The sequence below is a fragment of the Chiloscyllium punctatum genome, chromosome 8 (assembly GCF_047496795.1).
Source record: "Chiloscyllium punctatum isolate Juve2018m chromosome 8, sChiPun1.3, whole genome shotgun sequence".
Taxonomy (NCBI): Eukaryota; Metazoa; Chordata; class Chondrichthyes; order Orectolobiformes; family Hemiscylliidae; genus Chiloscyllium; species Chiloscyllium punctatum.
In genome coordinates this window covers 64289756-64311401 of record NC_092746.1, presented here as the reverse complement: position 1 = coordinate 64311401, position 21646 = coordinate 64289756, and the positions used below count along the sequence as shown (strand labels likewise).

Below are 21646 nucleotides of genomic sequence, written 5' to 3'. Positions count from 1 at the left end.
ACTCATTAACTGTCAAATCAACAGATCTGTCAAAGGGAACTGAAGTAGTGCCAAATGGACCTAGTAGAAGGAATTGACAAGGATTATTATCAAAAATGACAAGGCAGTTAAAATTCCAATCCTGTTAAATCAATGGAAAAAAATATCTGGAGTATTAAAATCAGTGCTAATCACTCTGCAGAAATAAATCTGAAGGTTGCTATTACCAGATTAATGCTGCATGATTGATATCACAACCTTTTGTTATCATATTTGGGTGCCAGCCATTTCCGTTTGATAGCACCAAGTCCAGTATTGGTTTTCTATAAAGGATTAAACACTTAAGCTAATATGTCTGGTTTAAGGCATTATGTTATTTTTAAAAAAACATTAATTGTAATAATTTCTTATTGAAGCTTTATTTTCTTGAAAAATTCAAGTTTGTAATAATCACTTAAAATTTGATGTTATTAAATCTCGGATGGGTGCTGACGTCTTTCCATAGCTACTTGGCCTGGTAGGTAGGAACATAGACTGGGATGAGGTATCCCTATGTTGGGATAGGGACTATTAAGAACCATGGAGAATAGGCATGTCGGCTCGAAAGCAGTGGTGGTGTAGATTCTCAGAATTTGAGGGACTTTACAGAAGTTTGGGAGATAATAGTAAATACATTACAATTCCAGATCTGTGATAATGAGACTTCAGCTCATATGTCAGAGACTGAGAGGGTGGAGAGCGTCAAGAAGTGACAATAACAGACAACCTGTTCTGGACTTCCTATGTAGATGCAATGGTCAAGAAGGCACAACAACACCTCTTCTTCCTCAAGTTGCTCATGAAATATGGCATGGGACCTTCACTAATCTTTACAGATACACCATTGAAAGTATACTGTTTGGGTACCTTGTACTGCAACTGCTCTGCCCAGGATCATACAAAACAACAGAAATTTGTGTGTAAAGCCCAGACTATCACGGAAGCCAACCTTCCATATCCATGGTCTCCACTTACATGGTTCAGTGCTGTGGAAAGGCTGCCAACATTATTCAAGATCCATCGCATGCCAGTAATGATCTCCTATAACCTTTTTCCGTCAGGCAGAAGATACAGAAGCCTGAACACATGCACAGCTTTTTCTTGGCACTGCTGAATGGACTCTCTAGCATCAAATAATGCTGATCTTGCTAATGTTGATCTCTCCTTGTACACGCCTATGCAATGTAACCTATATGCCTCAATCTTTTGACCTGTACTTCCCTGCTTACTATGGTCTGCTTGTACTGCTCAAAAAAGGCTTTTCACTGTATCTTGGTACATGTGACAATAAATCAATATCAATATCAACTCTGATTAATATTCTGATGTGAATTTTTCATTTCTCAACAGTCAGCCATTGCAGAAATGGTCAGCAAAGAGACTGGATGGGCAGACTATATTAATAACTGGGTCTAATACTGGAATTGGCAAAGAGACTGCAAGAGACCTGGCAAGAAGAGGTAACAAGTAATTTAACAATTTGTTTACAGCTTAATGATTTGAAATTTATTGGTAGCAGTTTTATTGAGTTTTCTCGGGCGAAATGCGACATTTTCCAGCTGCTACTTTTCAAAATCTTTACTCTTGATTTTAATTGTGACATAACAACAATGTGGTATTTTACTTGTTTTGCGAAGTATTCCAGACTTGGGTTTATTTTTAAAAAAAAGAACCATGGAGGATCCCACTAATTAGAAATTGAAAATGTATCTGAAGGTAGATTTCTAATCATCCATTTTCCATCTTGAAAGATTGGATCGAACTTTACTAGCATTACTCAGTCAGATACAAAGTAATGAATATAAAATAAATTCATTTACCTAAATTTGAACATTACTTGATATAAATAGTAAGCTACTGAAAAGTTTTACTTATTTCTACCGTAGCCCATGTCATAGCACTTATGTCATTCTGACAGTTGAGGTTATGAATATTGTATGAGTAACCACAAAATTCCTCATTCATATTAGAACAGAGTATCCTCTATTTGATGCAGTAATGTATTTAGTGAATGAATTACACATTTAATGCTTCTTTAAGGAGGTTCTTTTTAAGTACAGAAACCTGGTCAGTGTCTTCTGTTAACCTGTGTTTATCAGAAGAAAATTTTGGATTTCCAAAGCTGTCTCAAATGTTTGGGGAATAAAAATATCAACGCACATTCCCACGTGAGATGATTAAAAAAGAAATACACCATTTAACAACCACCACAGTTGATTATGATGCTGGATAAATAATTAATGACTGTATTTCTAAACCTGTTATCTCAAGTACAGCTGCTTTCATTTGGTGTATTTGTTTTTCTTTCTGGCTTCTCCTTATTTTGTCCTGTATAGTGCAGCAATTTGATTATCCGATGTACCCCTATTATACAGAATAGGGGATGGTGGGCACAATTTTGATATAGCCAAAATATTGTTTGCAAGCAGTGAAAAATTTGATACCCAGGCAAATCATAACCTTCCACATTAGCACTTTGTTTGATTTCAAATCCACAGTATTTTGTTAGAGAACCACAGCAGGTTTGGCATCGTCTATCGAGAGGGAAAGATAATGTTTTGAGTTTAACATTCTTCTTTTGTCGGTGCTGTACATTGAACTAAGGTTGTGAGGTCCTCATATGGTGTGCTAATAGGAAAATCAGTATTAAATTTAAAGAATGCATTTTATTTTAAATACGACTTATGCAGCATGTTTATTTGTGCCTTCCTTAACAGTCAATCATCAGTAATCTCTTGATTTCTGAATTTGTTTTAACTTAATGCCTTGGGTCATCCGGTCAGCAGCGGAGCAGGTGAACATGTCACTGACCCCATTTAAAACTGGCCTTAGAGCCTTCCTGATCCTGCTGAAGTGTCGATCCATCAAGGTGAATCGGGAGGCCTTATGGTGAAGGGCACTTCTAGCAAAGTCACGAGCCCTTCATTGTGACAAAATGGAGACACATCCCTTGAGGTTTGTCTTCAGTTAATTGAGCCTCCGTGTTTATCAATGGCTGTGTCACCTGATGTCCCTTCTTTCCCCTCAGCCGGCACTGTACTCCTCCCTATGCTGTACACTCTGACACTGACTAAGGCCCCTGCACTGAGACAGTGCTGGCTGTGGTTTGACATAAGTTTGGACAATGGTGATCAGTATTGGCAGAGGAGGAGCAGGATGGTGAGCAAGGCCAGTGGAGGTGAGGACTTGGGGCCAGTGTTGGGAGATGGAGGTTTGGGAATTGTCGTGGTTGCTAGAATGCTGTGACACGGTCCATTTGATTTGCTTTGAGTTGCTTTCAGCAGGCGTGAAGCTGCTTTGGAGCACGATTCAAAGTAAACAGAGCATTAACAGCAATAACGAAGGGGAATACTGCTGAAGTTTACATGCTTGCAGGGTCTGGTGGGAGTTATATTTTTTTTGTTGACTTCCTAACAAAACATTGGTTCAAACAAGAATACATTTTAATTGGGATGTGATACCTGTGGTAGTGCTGAGTAGAAGTTCCACGTTGGTAGTTCATTTTCCACTTTTTTGCCTTTCTATTACATGTCACTTTTACACACAGGAGCCGTGATTATCATGGCATGCCGAGACACCGAGAAAGGTGAGGCTGCAGCTAAAGAAATAACAGAGGAAACTGGAAATAGTTATATTGTGGTGAAGAAGTTGGATTTAGCTGACACCAAATCTATTCAGGAATTTGCTAAACAAATTAATGAAGGTATGTGTTCTTATTTCAAAATGTAATAACTTTTTAATTTTATTTTAGTGTGCTATTTTGTGAAAGCGCCAGCCAAAAGTTGCAAGCTGCAAACCTGTCCAATTAGGATTAACTTAATAGTTTCTGATGTTCTGGATGGTATGTTACCCTCATGTAATCTTACTTCTCAGTATTTGTGGGAAAAGTATGTACAGACCATAATTGGACACAAGCCCTCCAGATCTTGATGGCAGGATCTCATTTTAAATAAGTTGCTGAATTTCCCACTGACCTGGTCAATGGGTGATTATGGGAGAAAATGAGGACTATGGATGCTGGAGATCAGAGCCGAAAAGCACAGCAGGTCCGGCAGCATCTGAGGAGTAGGAGATTCCCAAAGAAGGGCTTATGCCTTAAACATCAACTATCCTGCTCCTTGGGTGCTTCCTGACCTACTGTGCATTTCCAGTGCCACACTTTTCGATAATGGGTATACAGGCAACTCGATTCCACATAGTGGGGTTTTGGATTTAAGCAATCACACTTTGGGTGGGGTAAGTGGTGGGCAAAGTGAGGGTAAACAATCAAAGGGAAGGTGGAGCCGATGGTGTTTAGTCTGATTGCCTCTTCCTCTGGTTTGTTAGTAAACCTGTAAACTAATTTTTCACCTTAACCTACAAGATGACTCTGGATCTGGCTCTGTGTACGTTCAACCTGAGAGTAGACGGTCTTGTCCATGCTCCACCTGCTGGCTGACTATAGAAATCACCAGTGAGAGGTTCACCAGCCAGTGCATCCTATTACAGTGATAGATTGGGCCTCATTAAGACAACAGTGAGGTAATTCTGTGAGTTCCACTGGTTGAAAAATATGCTGGACTAACCAGATTAGTATCTTACATAAATGTGGATGACTGTTAACTACTCTTTTGGCAATTAGGGATGGGCAATAAATGCTGGTCTGGTGGTGATGCCAACATCCCATGAATTTTTTTTTAAAATGCAGGAAATGGCAAAACCTCTAACTCAAGCAGCATCTATGGAGAGAAACTTAATGTTTCAGCTCAATTAGCTATTGTCAAAACTTCAGAATGGTTAACTGTCTTTACAGATGCTGCCCATTTTTACCATTTTACCATTTATACTTTGGTTTCTCTCCTTGACAGAGTTTTGCTTTGGATTCAAAATTGTCAATATTAACCAAGTAGGTTTATGTTTTACAAATCTATGCAATGTGTGACAGGAAGTGGGGGTGGAAATCACTTTTTAGTTTGTGATAGCTTTCCATTTTGGTGCTGAAACTCCTAGAAAGGTTTAGTAATCGTATATAGTAAAGTTTTGACATATTTCACTAGAATTGACCTTTTATTTTGGAACACCACATGCCGATTCTGGCTTGTCTATACTTTGCAAGCAACTGAACAATTGGTAGACCCTCTCAATGAAAGTTAAGTGCTTTCTGCCTTCCATCTTTGTTTGCAAAGACTGGGCCAAAGACTTCTATTGGATTGATTTCATTCTTCTAGAAAAAGCATTGCAGTGCCTTTTGTAATGATTATAAATAAACTCCCTCTTGCTACTTGCCAGCAGGCATATTGTAAGGATTTGCAATGTGGTAATTAACCTGTGGCCAATTGTAAATGCACCTTCCGTAACTGGTCCTGGTGTAAGATTGGAGCTACTGTCTGAGGTAAGCGACACTATCACTGTGCTGTAAGATGTCCCCTAGAGTTATAATAACTGATCAAATAGGATTATCGCCTTAGTGTCTCCTCATAGGGAAATCCCTCCATACCTAGAATCTGCCCACTTAATCTTCTTTGGACTGCCTCCAGTATCAATCTGTCTTTCCTTGGGTTAATGGACCAAAGTGTTCAGGTTTAGTGGCCCCTACCAAATTGAGAAAAAGGTTGTCAGTTGAACTATCTAGTAAAGTTGCCAGATTTAAAAAAAAGCAGTATCGTGTATATCACGTGAACATGTTGAAACCGTATAATACGAGAGAGAGAGAACTTGAGAAACAGGTGTTAGTTACTGCCCAGCAGAGTGAGGAATCAAACCCAGGTGTTGTGGATTTTGATGTGCTTCAATATATGTTAAAAATTGAAGAGGTCCTTGAGGAGTGGGATAGGTTAATGAACTATCTCTCAGGATCAAAGAACACAGTTGAAAGGTTTGTTACTGCAGAATGAGGACAGATGGGGAGGACTAAATGCCATTGTACATGAAGTAGACATAGGGAATACTGTTCTGATAAAACAACACCTCTATCAGCTTAATCCTTTCAAAGCCAGACAGGTCCAGAAGGAGGTGGAGGCCATGTTCAACGAGGATATCATCGAACTGAACCAGAGTGAGTGGAGCTCGAGAGGCAAAGAGTTATCTCAGAGGTCACTATTTAAAGTAAAAAGTTAACAATTTTATTCTTTAAGTCCAACAGAGAACATTAAAACAACAGCTATTTACAACTTCTTTCTCTTAAACCTATCTTTTACCTCCCACTCTACAATACTCGTCCAATAAAAAAGCCCCCAATTAAAATTTACAAAAAAATTCTACTTTCAAAACCAGCCAGCGTTGTCAATTCTCCTTTGTAAATTTTTTGCTGTATTTTCCTGGGTCACCTCTTCTTCAGTAATCTGCTTCACCGGTCTTTCTCATGAACAGGTACCCTTCAGAGAGCTGTTCACCTATCAGTCTATACTTCTTGGTGCTTGGCAGTTATCTGCATAACTGTTCAAAATGTCTGGTTTTATACCCCAAACCATCAGATTGTTTCATTGGTTTTGATGTCATCAAAATATTATATTTCAATTTTGATTGGATTTTGGTATCTTGGAGCATAATTTAAACAGATTGGCTGAATTTGAATTTGTTTTTTGTTCAACAGATTATGGTGTAAGATGAGCTTGTGTGTATTGGGTTTAAATTAGCAGAGGGGTTTACCCCATGTCGTAACAAAACTATTAAAGTGGCTTCTAACTAGATGTTCTTCTTCCTATCTCAGAATACCAGCACCTGAACATTCTGATCAATAATGCTGGAGTAATGATGTGCCCTTATTCCAAAACAGTGGATGGATTTGAACTACAATTTGGGGTCAATCATTTAGGTGAGTTTAAGTGCAATTTTAAGAAAATCTGCAAAACTTCTAAAGTCCCCTTCTTTTGCAACAGTTGTCTTTATTATAAACTTTGCTTGCTTTATATAATTACCTCCATTTATTTTAGTTATTTTTTAAGTCGGATTTGCTTTTTTTTTAAAAGGTAGTGTAATCCTCTCTGCCAAACAAGCTTCCTATTCAAACAATCTGATTTATGAAATTTTGGTTTCACTTCATAGTGGTAAATCCTAAATAATGTAGAAAAGAGGTTTAGCGGTTTGGCATTTGTTTTAAATCTGTTACAATTGCAATTAGGTGAATTACTTGACTGAAGAGCAAAATAGAGAGGGATTTCAAAACAAGGCCCTGAAAGCTCCAAGTAGCAATGCAAAGTTATAACATCTGGCCCTGCCTCAGCTCACTGTTGCTTAAAACTTCATCTGTGCCTTAGTGACATCTTGGCTATTCAGGTGCATATTTGGCTTCTTGTCCAAAACTTCTTTGTCGGCATCCGTACTTGCAGAAAGACCCCAGTTAATCATGTCTGGACTTGCTGACCTAATATTGATCCTTTGGTTGAATAACACCTCCACTTTAAAACTCTCATTCTTATTTTTAAATCACTCCATGGCTTCACAAGTCACTATTTCTGAAATTTACCCCTGCACCATGACCCACTGAGCTATCTCAATTCCTCAACGCCTACATTTGTGCACCCCCAATTTAAATAGTCCAACATTGGTAGCCATGCCTACAGCTGTCATGGTCCTACACTGGAAATATCCTCAATCTGCCTTTCTATTCTCTCTCCATTTTTAAAGATGATCCTTTTGACCTAGATTTTTCATCATATATGGGTTGCTGTCACGTCTTCAATTATTCTCTTTTGAAGTCTCTTGGGGTGTTTCATTATATTAAAGATGCAATATAAATAACTCTTATGAGAATTTTGCAGATTAGCTTCCTATGGTCTTTTAAACTAATGAATTTTAATGTTTTTCAGGTCACTTTTTGTTAACCTATTTACTGATCGATTTAATAAAACAGTCCACTCCTTCTCGTATCATCAATGTCTCCTCAACCGCACACACAATGGGAGGCATTAACTTTGACGACTTAAACAGCGAGAAGAACTACAGTCCAATGAAAGCTTATGCACAGAGCAAACTCGCCAATATTCTGTTTACAAGGGAACTGGCACGAAAACTTGAAGGTAAAGTCCAGCTGAAATAAATTACATATGTGAATGGAAATAGATTTTTTTTTTCAAAACATCATGGTTAGTTACAAAAGAGTCTCTTAAAATTGTATTGATCTTTTTTTAATGATGTCTACAACTACTTGCCAGTAGTTCAAAAGGCTACTTGAGAAAAATAGTATTTCTCACTTTCTGGTAATTTGAATTGTTTTTTCCCTGTACTATTTTGCATTTAGAAAAGCTCTGTTTCATGTATTTTTCAATAAATTGCCCTTGAGTATTATTCAGTTTTTTCATATTTAAAGAATACTGCAGTAGAAAAAGAACAAATTCAAATCAAGAGCTGATAATTGTGTCAAGTATTGAATTTATGGTTAGAGGAACTCATCAATTCAGTGTGCAAATGAGAACATGTACTATTAGCTTATGTAAATTGATTTGAGCTCTTGCCAATCCAATTTGTTTGTCTTTTCCAATTTTAAATCTGATATTCCATTCTTTTTTCACTTCGTGTATCCGCTCAGTTGGCTGGATGGCTGTTTTGCCATCACTCTGCACTGCAAAAGAGTGGGTTCAACTACTCACGCACATTCTTATCCCTTGTCCCACAGCTCGGGAAGAGTGTGTTGACTTTGTCTTTTCTCTTGGGCCAATTACGAAGAGTAATCTTTTTATTTAAAAATATAGAGTTACAGGAACTCCTCGGGCATTGACAAGAAGTGAGTGGTGTGATATGTTGGAATACTGCTTGTCAGTCACCGAGCACCAATGTTTAACTGGGGGTCAGGATAACCTAAATACCTTCATTTGGTGTGCAAAGTTATGAAACACCAAGTTTGAGCTCCAGATGCTCCTTATTGGCATGTTTTGCATGATATGAGTAGCTCTAATAATCTCTACTGGAATTGGTAGTCTGGGATCATGAGGATGCTGTTTAAAACCTGACGTATAGAGTATGCTATCGTGCCCAAGTTAAAGAACATAATTCAGGACAAAGAAGGGAGAGAATAATGTTAAGAAAGGTAGTTTGAGTTATGGGTTGGCTGAACCTGAATCAGTTATTACATTGTGCGTTTCTAAATAGGTTAGAGTCATGAGTGGAGTCTGCATGTTGACAGTAGTACTCAGAAATGCATCAAGGAGGGTGGACTGAGATCGTGGATAAATCTTGGAAAAACTTGAAAGAAAAGGGCTACCTTGGGACTTGCAGCACCCTTAGACTCGCAGTTTCTGGATCCCTGCTCTACACCCTTAATCACACACCCATCTGCTTCTATTCCAGCCAAAGACTACCTGCTTAAGACTATGCCCAAACTTCTAAATGTTAAGCTTTTAGTCTTTTACTACAATAGCTTTATGATTGTTGAGAAAAATCAACAATCCTTTCTCTGATGTTCCCTCTTGGTCATTTTTGTTTTCTTTCCTGGTGTTGGCCCAAACAACTCCCTCACCTCCAATAGGGATAGGCCAGAGTTCCATTTAAACATCATTTCACCCCCTTTTTATGTTCTTTCCTCATCCATGTAGTGCATTTTGATATTTTGATCATGATTTATATTTTAGCAGCTCTTAGCCAGATTTTTCTAAATGCATCTAATATAAAACAATGAATTGCAAAAGCTGGAAATATGAAACAAAAGCAGACATTACTGGACAAGTGTAACCAGTCTGGTAGCATCTGCTGAGAGAATGCAGAATTAAAGTTTTTTGAGTTCAATGACCGCCCATCCCCCACACCGAAGAACTCCACTTCCTGTTGTTTAATTGTTCACTATCATTCATGACTGAATGTGACAGGACTGCAGAACCCTTTGGTTGTGCAATCACTTAGCCCTGACTATTGCAGGCTGCTTCTGTAGTTGGTACACAAATGATCATATGCTGTAATTCCACTTGATTAACACCTTAGCTTCAGGTATGCACGATGCTGCTCCTGGCATACACTCCTCCATGCTTTGTATCAGAGTTGACTTATGGCTTGATGGTAATGGTGGAGTGGGAGATACGTGGGCAATGAATGTACAAATTATGATTGAATACACTTTAACTGATGGCCCATAACTTCTCATGGATATCCTGTTTTAAATTACTAGATTTGTCAAAATCTAATTTAGGTATTCTCCCACATGGTGGAAGATATTCTGAATGTGATGATGAGAGTTTGTGTCCACAAGAACTGTATGTGGTGCTCACCTCAACCAATCTTGTCATGGATGGGCAGATTTGTGACAGGTTAGTTTGCTAAGGACAAGGTGAAAGTGAGGACTACAGATGCTGGAAAAGGACAGCAGGTCAGGCAGCATCCGAGGACGAGAAAAATTGATGTCTCGGGCAAAAGCTCAAATGGCATCCCTGATGAATGGCTTTTGCCTAAATCATAGATTTTCTTGCTCCTCGGATGCTGCCAGACTTGCTAAGGACAAGGACAAGTCGACTTCCCTTCTGGTTGGTCCTGCCGTAGATCCAGTTTAGTAATTGTACCCTTTTAGGGCTTGATCAATAGTGGTGATGCTGATCCACTCTCTGACATTTTAAAATCTCCACTCTGAGTGCATAGTGTGCTCCTGCCACTGCCTGTGCATCCTCCACACACACACACATGAGTACGTACGCACCAACAGCAGCTTTTCCTTTATCCTAATATTGGTAATTACTGGCATTCCTTCTCCATTTAGTGCCTTCAAATTCACCAAAATTTTATTCATAATGAACTCCAAATTTCTCAGGCTTAACGTGATGACCAAAGAGTCTGTTTCTGTACTGTACATCTCTATGACAACTTCAGACTCACTGTCTGCTCACTTGCTTTCCTTCAGAACCAGTTACTTTTCCACTGGCCATAGGTTACGTCCTTGCTATCCACATCAAAACAGTGACCAACCCTGTTTTCCTCAAGCAGTTGTACTTGACTCTCAATCTGTCAAGCTATGTTCTATCCACCCACTGCCTCTCTGAAGAAATTTGCACTTCAGTTCTCCAACAAATTTAAAGTTTGAATTTTTTACGCGGAACAATGATGTTAAAGGATTGGAGAACAGCAAATACAGTTGCCCTTATTTAAATTCAAATACATCACTCCAACACGCTATTTTTAAACTTTGTTTTTAAAAGTTCATTCATGTGATGTTGGCATACTGGCTATGCCAGTATTTATTGTCCATTCCTAATTTTCTTTGAGAAAACACTAGTGAGCTAACTTCTTGAACTTCTGGAGCCCATGTATATCCAGGATGCTATCTAGTTGCAGAGAGCAGCAAAAATCAGTGTGTTAAGACCAATTCTGACAACCTTCCATTGCAGTATGATGGAAAATCTTAGAATTTTGGGAAGCATCTCTGGAGATCAAAAGAGTTAATGTTTCAAGTGGTTCAATATGTTAAATTTTCAAAATATCTTAATGAACTCTTTGGTCGACACCGGACTAAGGTGAAACATGTGAAATTGAATAGGCAACAAAAACAAGTATGTTGTCTACAAACCAGAATATCAAAACTTATTTGTTAAGAACAGCTACCTAAACTGGTAAAAGTACGTCAGTGTTTAATAGGAAAATTGCATGAATCAATAATGTAAGTAATGTTGCACTTGGTAGGAAGAATAAGGAGGTTACCAACTGTTAGGATAGTTTCAGTTTAGGAATGTTCCAAACCTGGCACTCCACCTTACTTATAAGGGCTTACTCATTGGATCCAGTATTTGTCCTGAGGGGTGGGGATAGAGTTAGCCTATCAACACTGGATGTAGATCTAGGTAGAGGAAGGCAGGGGCTGAGATGGCCTTGCTAGTATCCCTGCTTCAGTTCAGGATTTATTCCAACTGTTTTAGAAGCTGTTCGGCCCACGAGGCCTTTGCTCTCATCCCGTACCCCCACCCCTACTCATGCCATTTTTCCTCCTATCCCTGCTATTTGGATCATGTATCCAAAGCAGCTAAAATTTTAATTGTTCCCCCCCCAAACTCTTGAGAGGAAAAGCGTCTATTTTGAAAGGCATTTGGTGGCAGGGTTAATGCAGTATTGATGCAGTGAGGCTTTTAAGTAGCCAGTTAAGGACTATTTGACAGTCTCCATTGTTGGCAAAGCCAAAAGCTGACCATGGTCCTTCCCAGCTAAAGTTAATGCCATCGGGAACAAGAAGGCAGAAGGATTTGAGTGTGCTATCTTGGCCTAATTTAGTGCCCTTCCAGCCTCCAAGCTTTCCATCTCCAGAAACTGAGATTCCACCCTTGTAAGAAATCCACTTATTTCACTTTCTCTTCTAGGTGCTGGTGTTTTGGTATTTTCTTTACATCCTGGAGTGGTGCGGACCGAACTAAGCAGGCATTTGAATCCTGCAGTTCGGTTTGGCCTGACAATGCTACGACCTTTCACCAAGTCTCCATCAGAAGGTGCAGAAACGACACTCTTTTGTGCTGTGGCTGAAGAACTGGAAGAAGAAACTGGGCAGTATTTCGCGTAAAATCAATATCTATTACATTCTGTGATTCTAATAACACTTTTTTTAAGGAGTATACCTCTAACTCATTTATGTATGAACTTCATAAGAAAGTTGTTCTGACATTGCTGAATGCATACAGAAACATTTCCTGTTGGTTTACATTTTGATGCATTGGTCAGCTAAAAAGGCTGATGCTGGGTAAGTGGGGCAGAGGCCAAGATTTTTACAAAGTTGTGAAAACTCTGGGGACCTTTTTTAAATGTTGTGGGTGGGCCTTGGAATCCCTGCACCAGTTTCTAATGGATCCACTTTTGTCAATGCTAAATTCAAAAAGACCCTCAGTGAGGCAATATGGGCAAAGTTGAGAAATAGGAAGGGTGCGATAATAATGTTGGGGCTGTACTACAGGCTTCCGAACAGCGAACGTGAGATAGAGGTGCAAATATGTAAACAAATCATTGAAAGATGTCCGACCAGCAAGTTGGTGGTAACCGGAGATTTTAATTTTCCCAACATTGACTGGGAATCACTTAGTGTTAGAAGTCTAGATGGAGCAGAATTTGTAAGGAGCATCCAGGAGGGTTTCCTAGAGCAGTATGTAAAGAGTCCAACTCGGAAAGGCAATGGACTGGATCTGGTGTTGGGAAATGAGCCTGCCAGGTGGTTAATGTTTCAGTAGGGGATTACTTTGGGAATATTGATCACAATTCCATAAGTTTTAGAATACTCATGGACAAAGATGAGAGCAGTAAATTGAGGGAAGGCCAATTATAGCAAAATTTGGCAGGAGCTGAAGAATGTAAATTGGGAGCAGCTGTTTGAAGGTAAATCCACATTTGATATTTGGGAGGCTTTTAAAGAGAGGTTGATTTGAGTTCAGAAGAGATTTTCCTGTGAAAATGAGGGATCGAAATGGGAAGGTTAGGGAGCCATGGATGACAGGTGAAATTATGAGACTAGCTAAGAGGAAAAAGGATGCATACATAAGGTCCAGGCTACTGAAGACAGACAAAGTTTTGGAAGAATATTGGGAATATAGGACCAATCTGAAATGAGGATTTACGGGGGCTTAAAAAGAGTCATGAGATATCTTTAGCAAACATGGTTAAGGAAAATCCCAAAGCCTTTTTTTCATATAAGGAGCAAGAGGGTAACTACAGAAATGGTTGGCCCACTCAAGGACAAAGAAAACTTATGCATGGAGTCAGAGTACTTTGCATTGGTATTCTCTGAAGAGAGGGACATAACGGATGTTGATGTTGGGGATAGATCTTTGAGTACTCTAGGTCAAATCGGCATAAGGAGGGAGAAAGTTTTGGGTATTCTAAAAGGCATTAAGGTAGAAAAGTCCCCAGGTCTGGATGGTAATCTACTCAGAATACTGAGGGAAGCAAGAGAGGAAATAGCTATGATTTTAAGAGCTATCTTTGCAGCATCCTTGAACACAGTGAGATCCTGGACGACTGGAGAATTGCTAATGTTGTCCCCTTGTTTAAGAAGGGTAGCAGGGATACTCCAGGTAATCTTAGACTGGTGAGCCTGATGTCACTGGTAGGGAAGCTGTTGAAGAAGATACTGAGGGATAGGATCTATTCCGGTTTGGAAGAAAATGGGCTGATTAGTATTGAGCAGCATTGTTTTGTGCTGGGAAGGTCCTGTCTTACAAGCCTAATAAGATTCTTTTGAGGAGGTGACAAAGTTGATCAATGGGGGAAGGGCTGTAGATGTCGTATACATGGACTTTAGTAAGGTGTTTGATAAGGCTCCCATTGGAGGCTGATTGAGAAGATGAAGTTGCAGGGGGTCCAGGGTGTTCTAGCTGGATGGATAGAGAACTAGCTGGGCAACAGGAGACAGAGTAGTATGGAAGGGAGTTCCTCAAAGTGGAAACCTATGACAATGGTGTTCCAGAGGGATCTGTGATAGGGCCCTATATGATTTGGAGGAAGGTATCAGTTGCCTGATTAGTAAGTTTGCAGATGACACCAAAATTGATGGAGTAACAGAAAGTGAAGAGGACTGTCAGAGAATACAGCAGAATATAGATAGGTTGGAGAGTTGGGAAGAGAAATGGCAGATGGAGTGCAAACCCTGCAAATGCGAGGTGATGCATTTTGGAAGATCCACTTCAGGAGTGAACTATACAGTAAATGGAAAAGTCCCTGGGAACATTGACAGAGAGAGATCTGGGTATTCAAATCCATTGTTCCCTGAAGGTGGCAATGCAGATCAATAAAGTGGTCAAGAAGGCATATGAGATGCTTTCCTTCATTGGACGGGTTATTGACTCCAAGAGTTAGCAGGTCATGTTACAGTTGTATTGGACTTGGTTCAGCCACATTTGGAATTCTGCGTATAGTTCTAGTCGCCACATTACCAAAAGGATATGGATACTTTTGGAGAGGGTGCAGAGGAGGTTCACCAGGATGTTGTCTGGTATGGAGGGCGCTAGCTATTGGAGGTTGAATATATTAGGATTATTTTCATGAGTAAGACTATGGTTAAAGGGGGAAATCATGAAGTATAGACAGGGTGGATAGCACCATTCACGACTACTAATTTTTGTTTTAATTTTACCTACTTTTCGAATCAACCTGTTCAGAAATGTTGTTGCACCTCTCTGGAGCAGGTGGGATTTGAACCTGGGCCTCCCTTGTCTTGGGCAGGGATACTACCACCATGCCACAAGAGGGCCCACTAATCAGTTTCTTTGGTGTAACATGCAGCAAGATATGAACAACATTCAGACCTGGACTATAAGTGACAAATAACATTTACAGCATGCAAGTACCAGGAATGAATTAGGTATTTAACCCCATTAGTTGATTTATGTTCTTGTCTTGTACTTCATAGCAGTGGAAGCAATATATATTGTTTTGAAGTGTGCAAGTCAGTATAGGTGTTGAGAGCAGGGCTCCAGCATTTCAAGTTGGATAAATGCAACTAACTGTAACTGGGTGTGAAAGTGTACTTAAAGAACAAATTGAGTTATTTGTTCTGCAACTTGGTACCTTTTTCTGCACTAACCTACAGCTGCAGTACAACAGTTCCCCACATTATCTCTTGCTCCTAAAGTATTTTATTGTTCTGAGGGTCTACACATGCTCATGTACACATTATTATATGGTGAAGTTCCTTACATGAGAGGCCAAGTTGAATATTACAATATCCTGTAAGGAAATAAGCAAGAGCTTTTTCTCCCTAGTTCCCAATCAGAATTTGTGTTTTTATCAATTGAACATCACCATTGATTAACAGAATTAGGAGTAAGTTATCTGTTTCATTTGAAAATTGGGATTGTTAGGATGGATATATGAGGTATATGTTGATAATGGGGTTTCACAGTTATGACTAAATAGAAAATTTAAACACCTTCTTTTTCAATCCTTTTCAAACCAGGGATTGTAAGCGTGCAAACTGCTCACAAGCTGCCCAGGATGATGAAAAAGCCAAGAAATTGTGGGAAGTAAGCTGCCAGATGCTGGAAATTGATTGGCAGTGAGAAGACACCTTATCTTCAATCAGAGCATGTCATATGGATGATGTTTAGATTCATTTTCCTGGGTTGTTCCTGTCAGACGATGAATTGAATCTGAATAATTAATTGCAATATCAGTTTTCCCTTTGAAATGATTCAACATCCTTTCTCTCATGATGTATATTTTATATAATTTAGATTTGCATTTCCACTATTCTTTGGACTACATTTATTTGGTCTTAATGGTTGTGCTTTATACTTTTGAATGTACTACAATTGTATTTAATACTATGCATTTCACTTCATTATGTCTTAAATATTGTATAAAATTTAATCTGGTAGAAAAATACTTGCGTTAATTCATACTTGTTCCTCCTGTGCCTTTTTTCCATGCTTTATACTGCTTAAAGAAAGAAACTTGGAGAATTTTGGTTAAACATAGGCCTATAGCACAGCAAAAGGCCTTTAGGCCCATTTTGACTGCTGTGGTCACAAACAAGCCAGTATTCGTGAAGCGATAACAATAGTTAATGGACCAGGGTGTACAAAATGAATCACAGCAAACACGGATGGTGAAGAATTTGATGGTTAGCATAAGCTCTGAATTGGAAGAGAAGTGGACAGGAGAAATGACTCCTGATGGAGTGGCAAGATGAAGATTGTGCCACATGGTCAAGCATTGGGTAGTGGTGGAAACCTCATTTAGTCATTTGGCAGACATAATAATGAAATATTTAAAAAGACATAAAATACAGACATTACTAGAAACCGAAGAATTTAGTCAGTGGCCAAAAGGTGATCAGGAAGGGTAGAGGTGAGTCAGAACAATGGATGGACACTGATTCAGATCCACAGTGAAGTTACAACACCAACCCGAGAGTCACGGAATCTCTCACTGATAACAGTGCACGTGTAATGGGGGAAGCTGTATAAGGATGGATTCTCATTAAAAACTCGCCCCCTGAAACAATCTCACTGTTTTCAGTTTGAAGGTCTTCTGGACCCTGCAGCTGGAAAGAAGTCAGAAAAATCTCTCAACTAGGAAAATTGCTGTGGAGCAAGTAATGTTGCTATGCAATTAACATAACATAAGAACACACAGGATCAGAGTCTGTGTAAACCAGAGATCATCACACATTGGGAAGGACCCTCTTCTTCCTGGTATATTAGTGACTTAGACCTTGGGCCATAAGTTCTGCAATTCCCTCGTTTAAACTCTCTGATTCTCTTTCTCTTAAGGTTTTCTTTCAAGCTGACCTCTTTGACAAAACTCTTGATCATCAGCTTTATGCTTCTCAATGACAAAACTTCTGGTATAATCTGCAAAATTCTTCTAAAACATAGGATTTTATATAAATGCCAATTATGTTTGTCAACATAAATATCTCTATGCATTCAGTATCAACCTCCAACAATCAGGATACTCCTTAGGGGGGAGCAAAGGCATCATCTAAGTACCTTTAGCACAGGATGGCAATGGTTCATGAGGCTCGTTCTCAGGCACTCAACAGACAACTGAGGATTGATAATATCTGCCCGTCTTGTTGTACCCAAGCTTGTCCATTTCCAAGAACAAAGCTTTATTTTGAAAAAACCTTGGTGCAAAATTGTACAAAAGGCTCTGTGGAAATGTGTTACAAAAACAGTATAATGCATACTGATTAGACAAGGCTCTTTTAAAATCACCATGTCTCTGGAATCTCTCCCTTGTGACAGTCACAGATTAAAAATCATTGGGTCTGACTGGAATCAAAGTCTGCTGCTTAAACCCAGCATCACCTTCTCTATTTCCGCTCCAACTTCTGCTGCTGCACAAAGAAACAATCTAACAAGCAGCCCTTATATTCACAAGAGACTCACCCCCCCCCCACCCCCAGAGCCAACTGCCTGGGAAAAAGCAGGAAGAATAAGAAGTGATATAATCACAGTGACCAACAATACAGTCCATTCTGCTTTATTGCAAATTGAAGAATTTAAACCATTATTTGTAAAACGTGAACTTTCTTTCCCTGTATTGGCTACATGGTGGTTTTGGTCCCATTGGTTTAAATGGTGCTGCTATTATATGATGTTCTTATAACGTGGGATAGCACAGGAACAATCATCGCATTATATCAGAACAGGCTATAGACAACTTCCTAGGATCAGGAATCGTTATTACCCAATTTTGAGTAAATGTTGGGTTTTCAGGATGACGTGTAGCTGTGATTGACTTTGTTCATCATGTTTTCTTTTACACTACAGTGTTTCATAGGAAGTGAAAATTTATTTTAAGTGCAATGACCCAAAGTTTTACAAGTTTAAACTATCTTGTAGTTTTAAACAAAATATTAATGCCTTGTGAAATGTAACATACTAATTGACATTATAAATAGTGGACATTTGTTTTCAACTTTTGATGTAATTTCATTGAGTTCTTTGTGTTTTTTGACTTGACGTGATTATCTGTACCTTCACTCAGTTACTGAACTTGAAATCTTGAAAATTGAGAGCAACAGTCTGACATCTAATTACATAGTCCAGTGTAAGAACATTGTAAAAACTGTTCAACATTTTTTTGAGAAGTTCTTGCCATCATACAATTTATGATGTTTTTACATTGGGTGTGGTATGGAACAGATTTTTTTGTATTCACTCATTGAATGTGGGCATTGCCGGTCATTTATTGCATGCCCCTTTTGCTTTTGAGAAGGTGGTGCTGAGCTTCCTTCTTGAGCTATTGCCGTCAATGGGTTGTAGGTTGACCTCCAATGCCATTAGGGAGGGAATTTCAGGAATTTGACCCTGTGTCAGTGAAGGAACGGAGATATATTTCCAAGTCAGGATGGTGAATGACTTGGAGGGGGTCTTGCGTGAAGGAGTTCTTATGTATCTTCTGCCCTTGTCTGCCTGGGTGGAAGTGGTCGTGGGTTTAGAAGGTGCTGACTAAAGAGCTTTGGTGAATTTCTGCAGTACATCTTGTGAGTAGTACACACTTGTGTGACTGAGCATTGGCAGTGGAGAGAGTGGATTCTTGTGGATGTGGCACCAGTCCTGGATGATGTCAAGCTTCATGAGTGCTGCTGAAGCCATCCAAGGGAGAGGGGCGTATTCCATCACACCCCTGACTTGTGTCTTATGAATGATGGATAGGTTGTGGGAATCATGAGTTACTTGCTGCAGGATTTCTAGCATCTGACCTGCTCTTGTGCTTATATAGCAAGTCCAGTTTGAGTTTGGTCAATTGTATTGATCGTGGGGGATTCAGTGATGGTAACACCATTAAATGTCAAGTGGCAGTGGTTAGATTGTGTCTTATTGAAGATGATCATTGCCTTGCATTTCTGTGGTGCAAATGATGCTTATCACTTTGAGCCAAAGCCTGGATATTGTTCATATCTTGCTACATTTAAACAGTATCTGAGGAGTCACTGAACATTGTACAATCATTGGTGAACATCCCACTCTGACCTTTATGATGGAAGAAAGGTCATTGATGAAGCAGCTGAAGATGGTTACGCTTAGGACTCTACCCTGAGGAACTCCTGCAGAGATGTTCTGGAGATTACATAACTGACCTCCAACAACCATCTTTCCTACATGTCAGGTATAGAATCATAGGGTCCTTACAGTGTGAAAACAGGCCATTTGGCCCATCGAGTCCACACTGACCCTCTGAAGAGCATCCCACAACAATCAACTTCCTACCCTATCCCTATAATCCTTTTTTTTCCATGGCTGATCCACTTAACTGACACATGCCAAGACACTTTGGGCAACTTATCACAGCCAAACTATCGAGGCTGCATCTTCTTGGACTGTGGGAGGGAACTGGAGAACCTAGAGGAACCCCAAGCAGACAAGGGAAGAATGTGGAAGTTCCACACAGACTGTTGCCTGAGGGTGGGATCAAACTTGGGTCACTGGTGCTATGAGGCAGCAGTGCTAACCACTGAACCATGACTCCAATGAGTGGAGAATTCCCCCCCCCACTCCAATTCTCATTAATTCCAGTTTTGCTAGGGCTCCTTGATGCCACAATTGGTTGAATGTGGCCTTGATGTCAAGGGCTTTCACTCTCACCTCACCTCTGGAATTCAACTCCTTTGTCCATGTTTGAACTAAGACTGCAATGAGGTCAGGAGCTGAGTGGTCCTGGTGGAACCCAAACTGGGTGTCATTGAGCAAGTTATTGCTGAGCAGCTGCTACTTGATTGTAGTGATGGCATGTTCTGTCACCTTACTAATGATCAACAGTAGACACTGATTGACCAGGTTGGATTTGTCCCACATTTTGTGGACAGCACATACTTGGGCAATTCCTGCATTGTAGAGGTAGATGCTATTGTTGAAGCTGTATTGGAAGAGCGTGGCTAGGGGAGCAAGCAATCTCAGCAGCACAATTCCTCAGTACTTTTGTCAGAAGGTCATCAGGAAACATAGCATTTGCAGGATCTAGTGTCTCCAACCATTTCTTGAAATCAAGTAGAGTAAATTGAATTGATTGAATCAGGGTCAATCAATTCCAGTATCCAATGGTCAGTGATACTGGGGACCATTGGAGGAGGCTAAGATGGATCATCCACTCAGCACTTCTGGCTGAAGATTGCTGAAAATTCTTTAGCCTTATCTTTTACATTGATTTGTTGGACTCTCCTATCATTGAGGATTTATAGAGCTTCCTCCTCTACTGAGTTGTTTAAATGTCCTCCACCACTCATGACTGGATGTGGTAGAACTGCAGAGCTTAGATCTGATCTGTTGATTGTGGACTCACTTAGCTCTGTATATCATTTGCTGCTTATGCTGTTTTGACATGCTAATGGCCCTATTTCACAGCTTCACCAGGTTGACACCTCATTTTTCTTTTGGTATGCTTCGTTCTGCTCCTGGCATTCCATACTGCGCTCTCTATTGAATCAGGGTTGGTGCCTTGGCTTGATGATTGAATGGCTGAGTAGGGGATATGCCGAGCTATGAGGCTGCAGATTGCACAAAGATTGCACACTTCGTGGGAAGTGTAGATTGATGCATAGCAATAACTTTTGAAGGGTTTATTCTTGATTCAGGAATAGTTCAGGATTAAGGATCACACCAAATATTGTTTTTTAATCAGAGTCTTTGGTTTTGTTGGATAAGAAGACTGAATTATTTTGTGCCCAAGTAATAACTTTAAATTGATTTGTGATGTAATTTTCTACACAAGTCTGATTTATTTAATTAGTTTTTCTGCTTTTGGATATTACTTATGGTGGACATATGGTTCTGTTAATCTAACTGGAGGTGAGGCAGAGGCCTGAGCTACAAAAGAATTCTTTCTGTTCAAGTGTTGAACTGATGATTTTTAATACAACTTGACCTGGTCCAGCAATCATTAGGGAAATCAAGCTACATTGGTATGATGTTGAGTTGGACTGATAACAAACCACACATCCTCCTTTTCATTATGCTATTTTACCAAAATTTAAAGAAATTTATGAAAACTCGTTTGTAATATCTTGTACAGATATAGCATTGTTATGCCGATGTTTTCCTTTCTTTCTTGTCCGTGGATGTCCTCAATTTATTCCGCTGATTCAAATATTTTCAGACCAATTAAATATATTGCCCCTATGGTCAAAATATATAGCCAGTGGGTGTCCATTCATTAGCACTGGCTTTATTGAAATATGCCCTCACATCTCCTTTCCCAAGTCAAAGTGGTAGGGAAAGCTGGCCAGCCTTCATTTCTTCAGGACTTCTGTTCTGTACAG

General features: G+C 39.5%; 1 protein-coding gene across 1 annotated transcript in view; it reads left to right on the top strand.

Annotated features, from left to right (window-relative positions):
- LOC140480597 (retinol dehydrogenase 12) overlaps nt 1-18306 on the top strand; it is a 30079-nt gene extending 11773 nt beyond the window's left edge. Inside the window, exons 2-7 of the mRNA XM_072575665.1 lie at nt 1369-1478; nt 3566-3721; nt 6707-6811; nt 7806-8015; nt 12261-12453; nt 15836-18306. Of these exons, the coding sequence (XP_072431766.1) occupies nt 1369-1478; nt 3566-3721; nt 6707-6811; nt 7806-8015; nt 12261-12453; nt 15836-15938 (877 nt within the window). The 3' untranslated portion in view covers nt 15939-18306. The remainder of the gene's footprint in view (nt 1-1368; nt 1479-3565; nt 3722-6706; nt 6812-7805; nt 8016-12260; nt 12454-15835) is intronic.
- Nucleotides 18307-21646: the final 3340 nt, after the last annotated feature.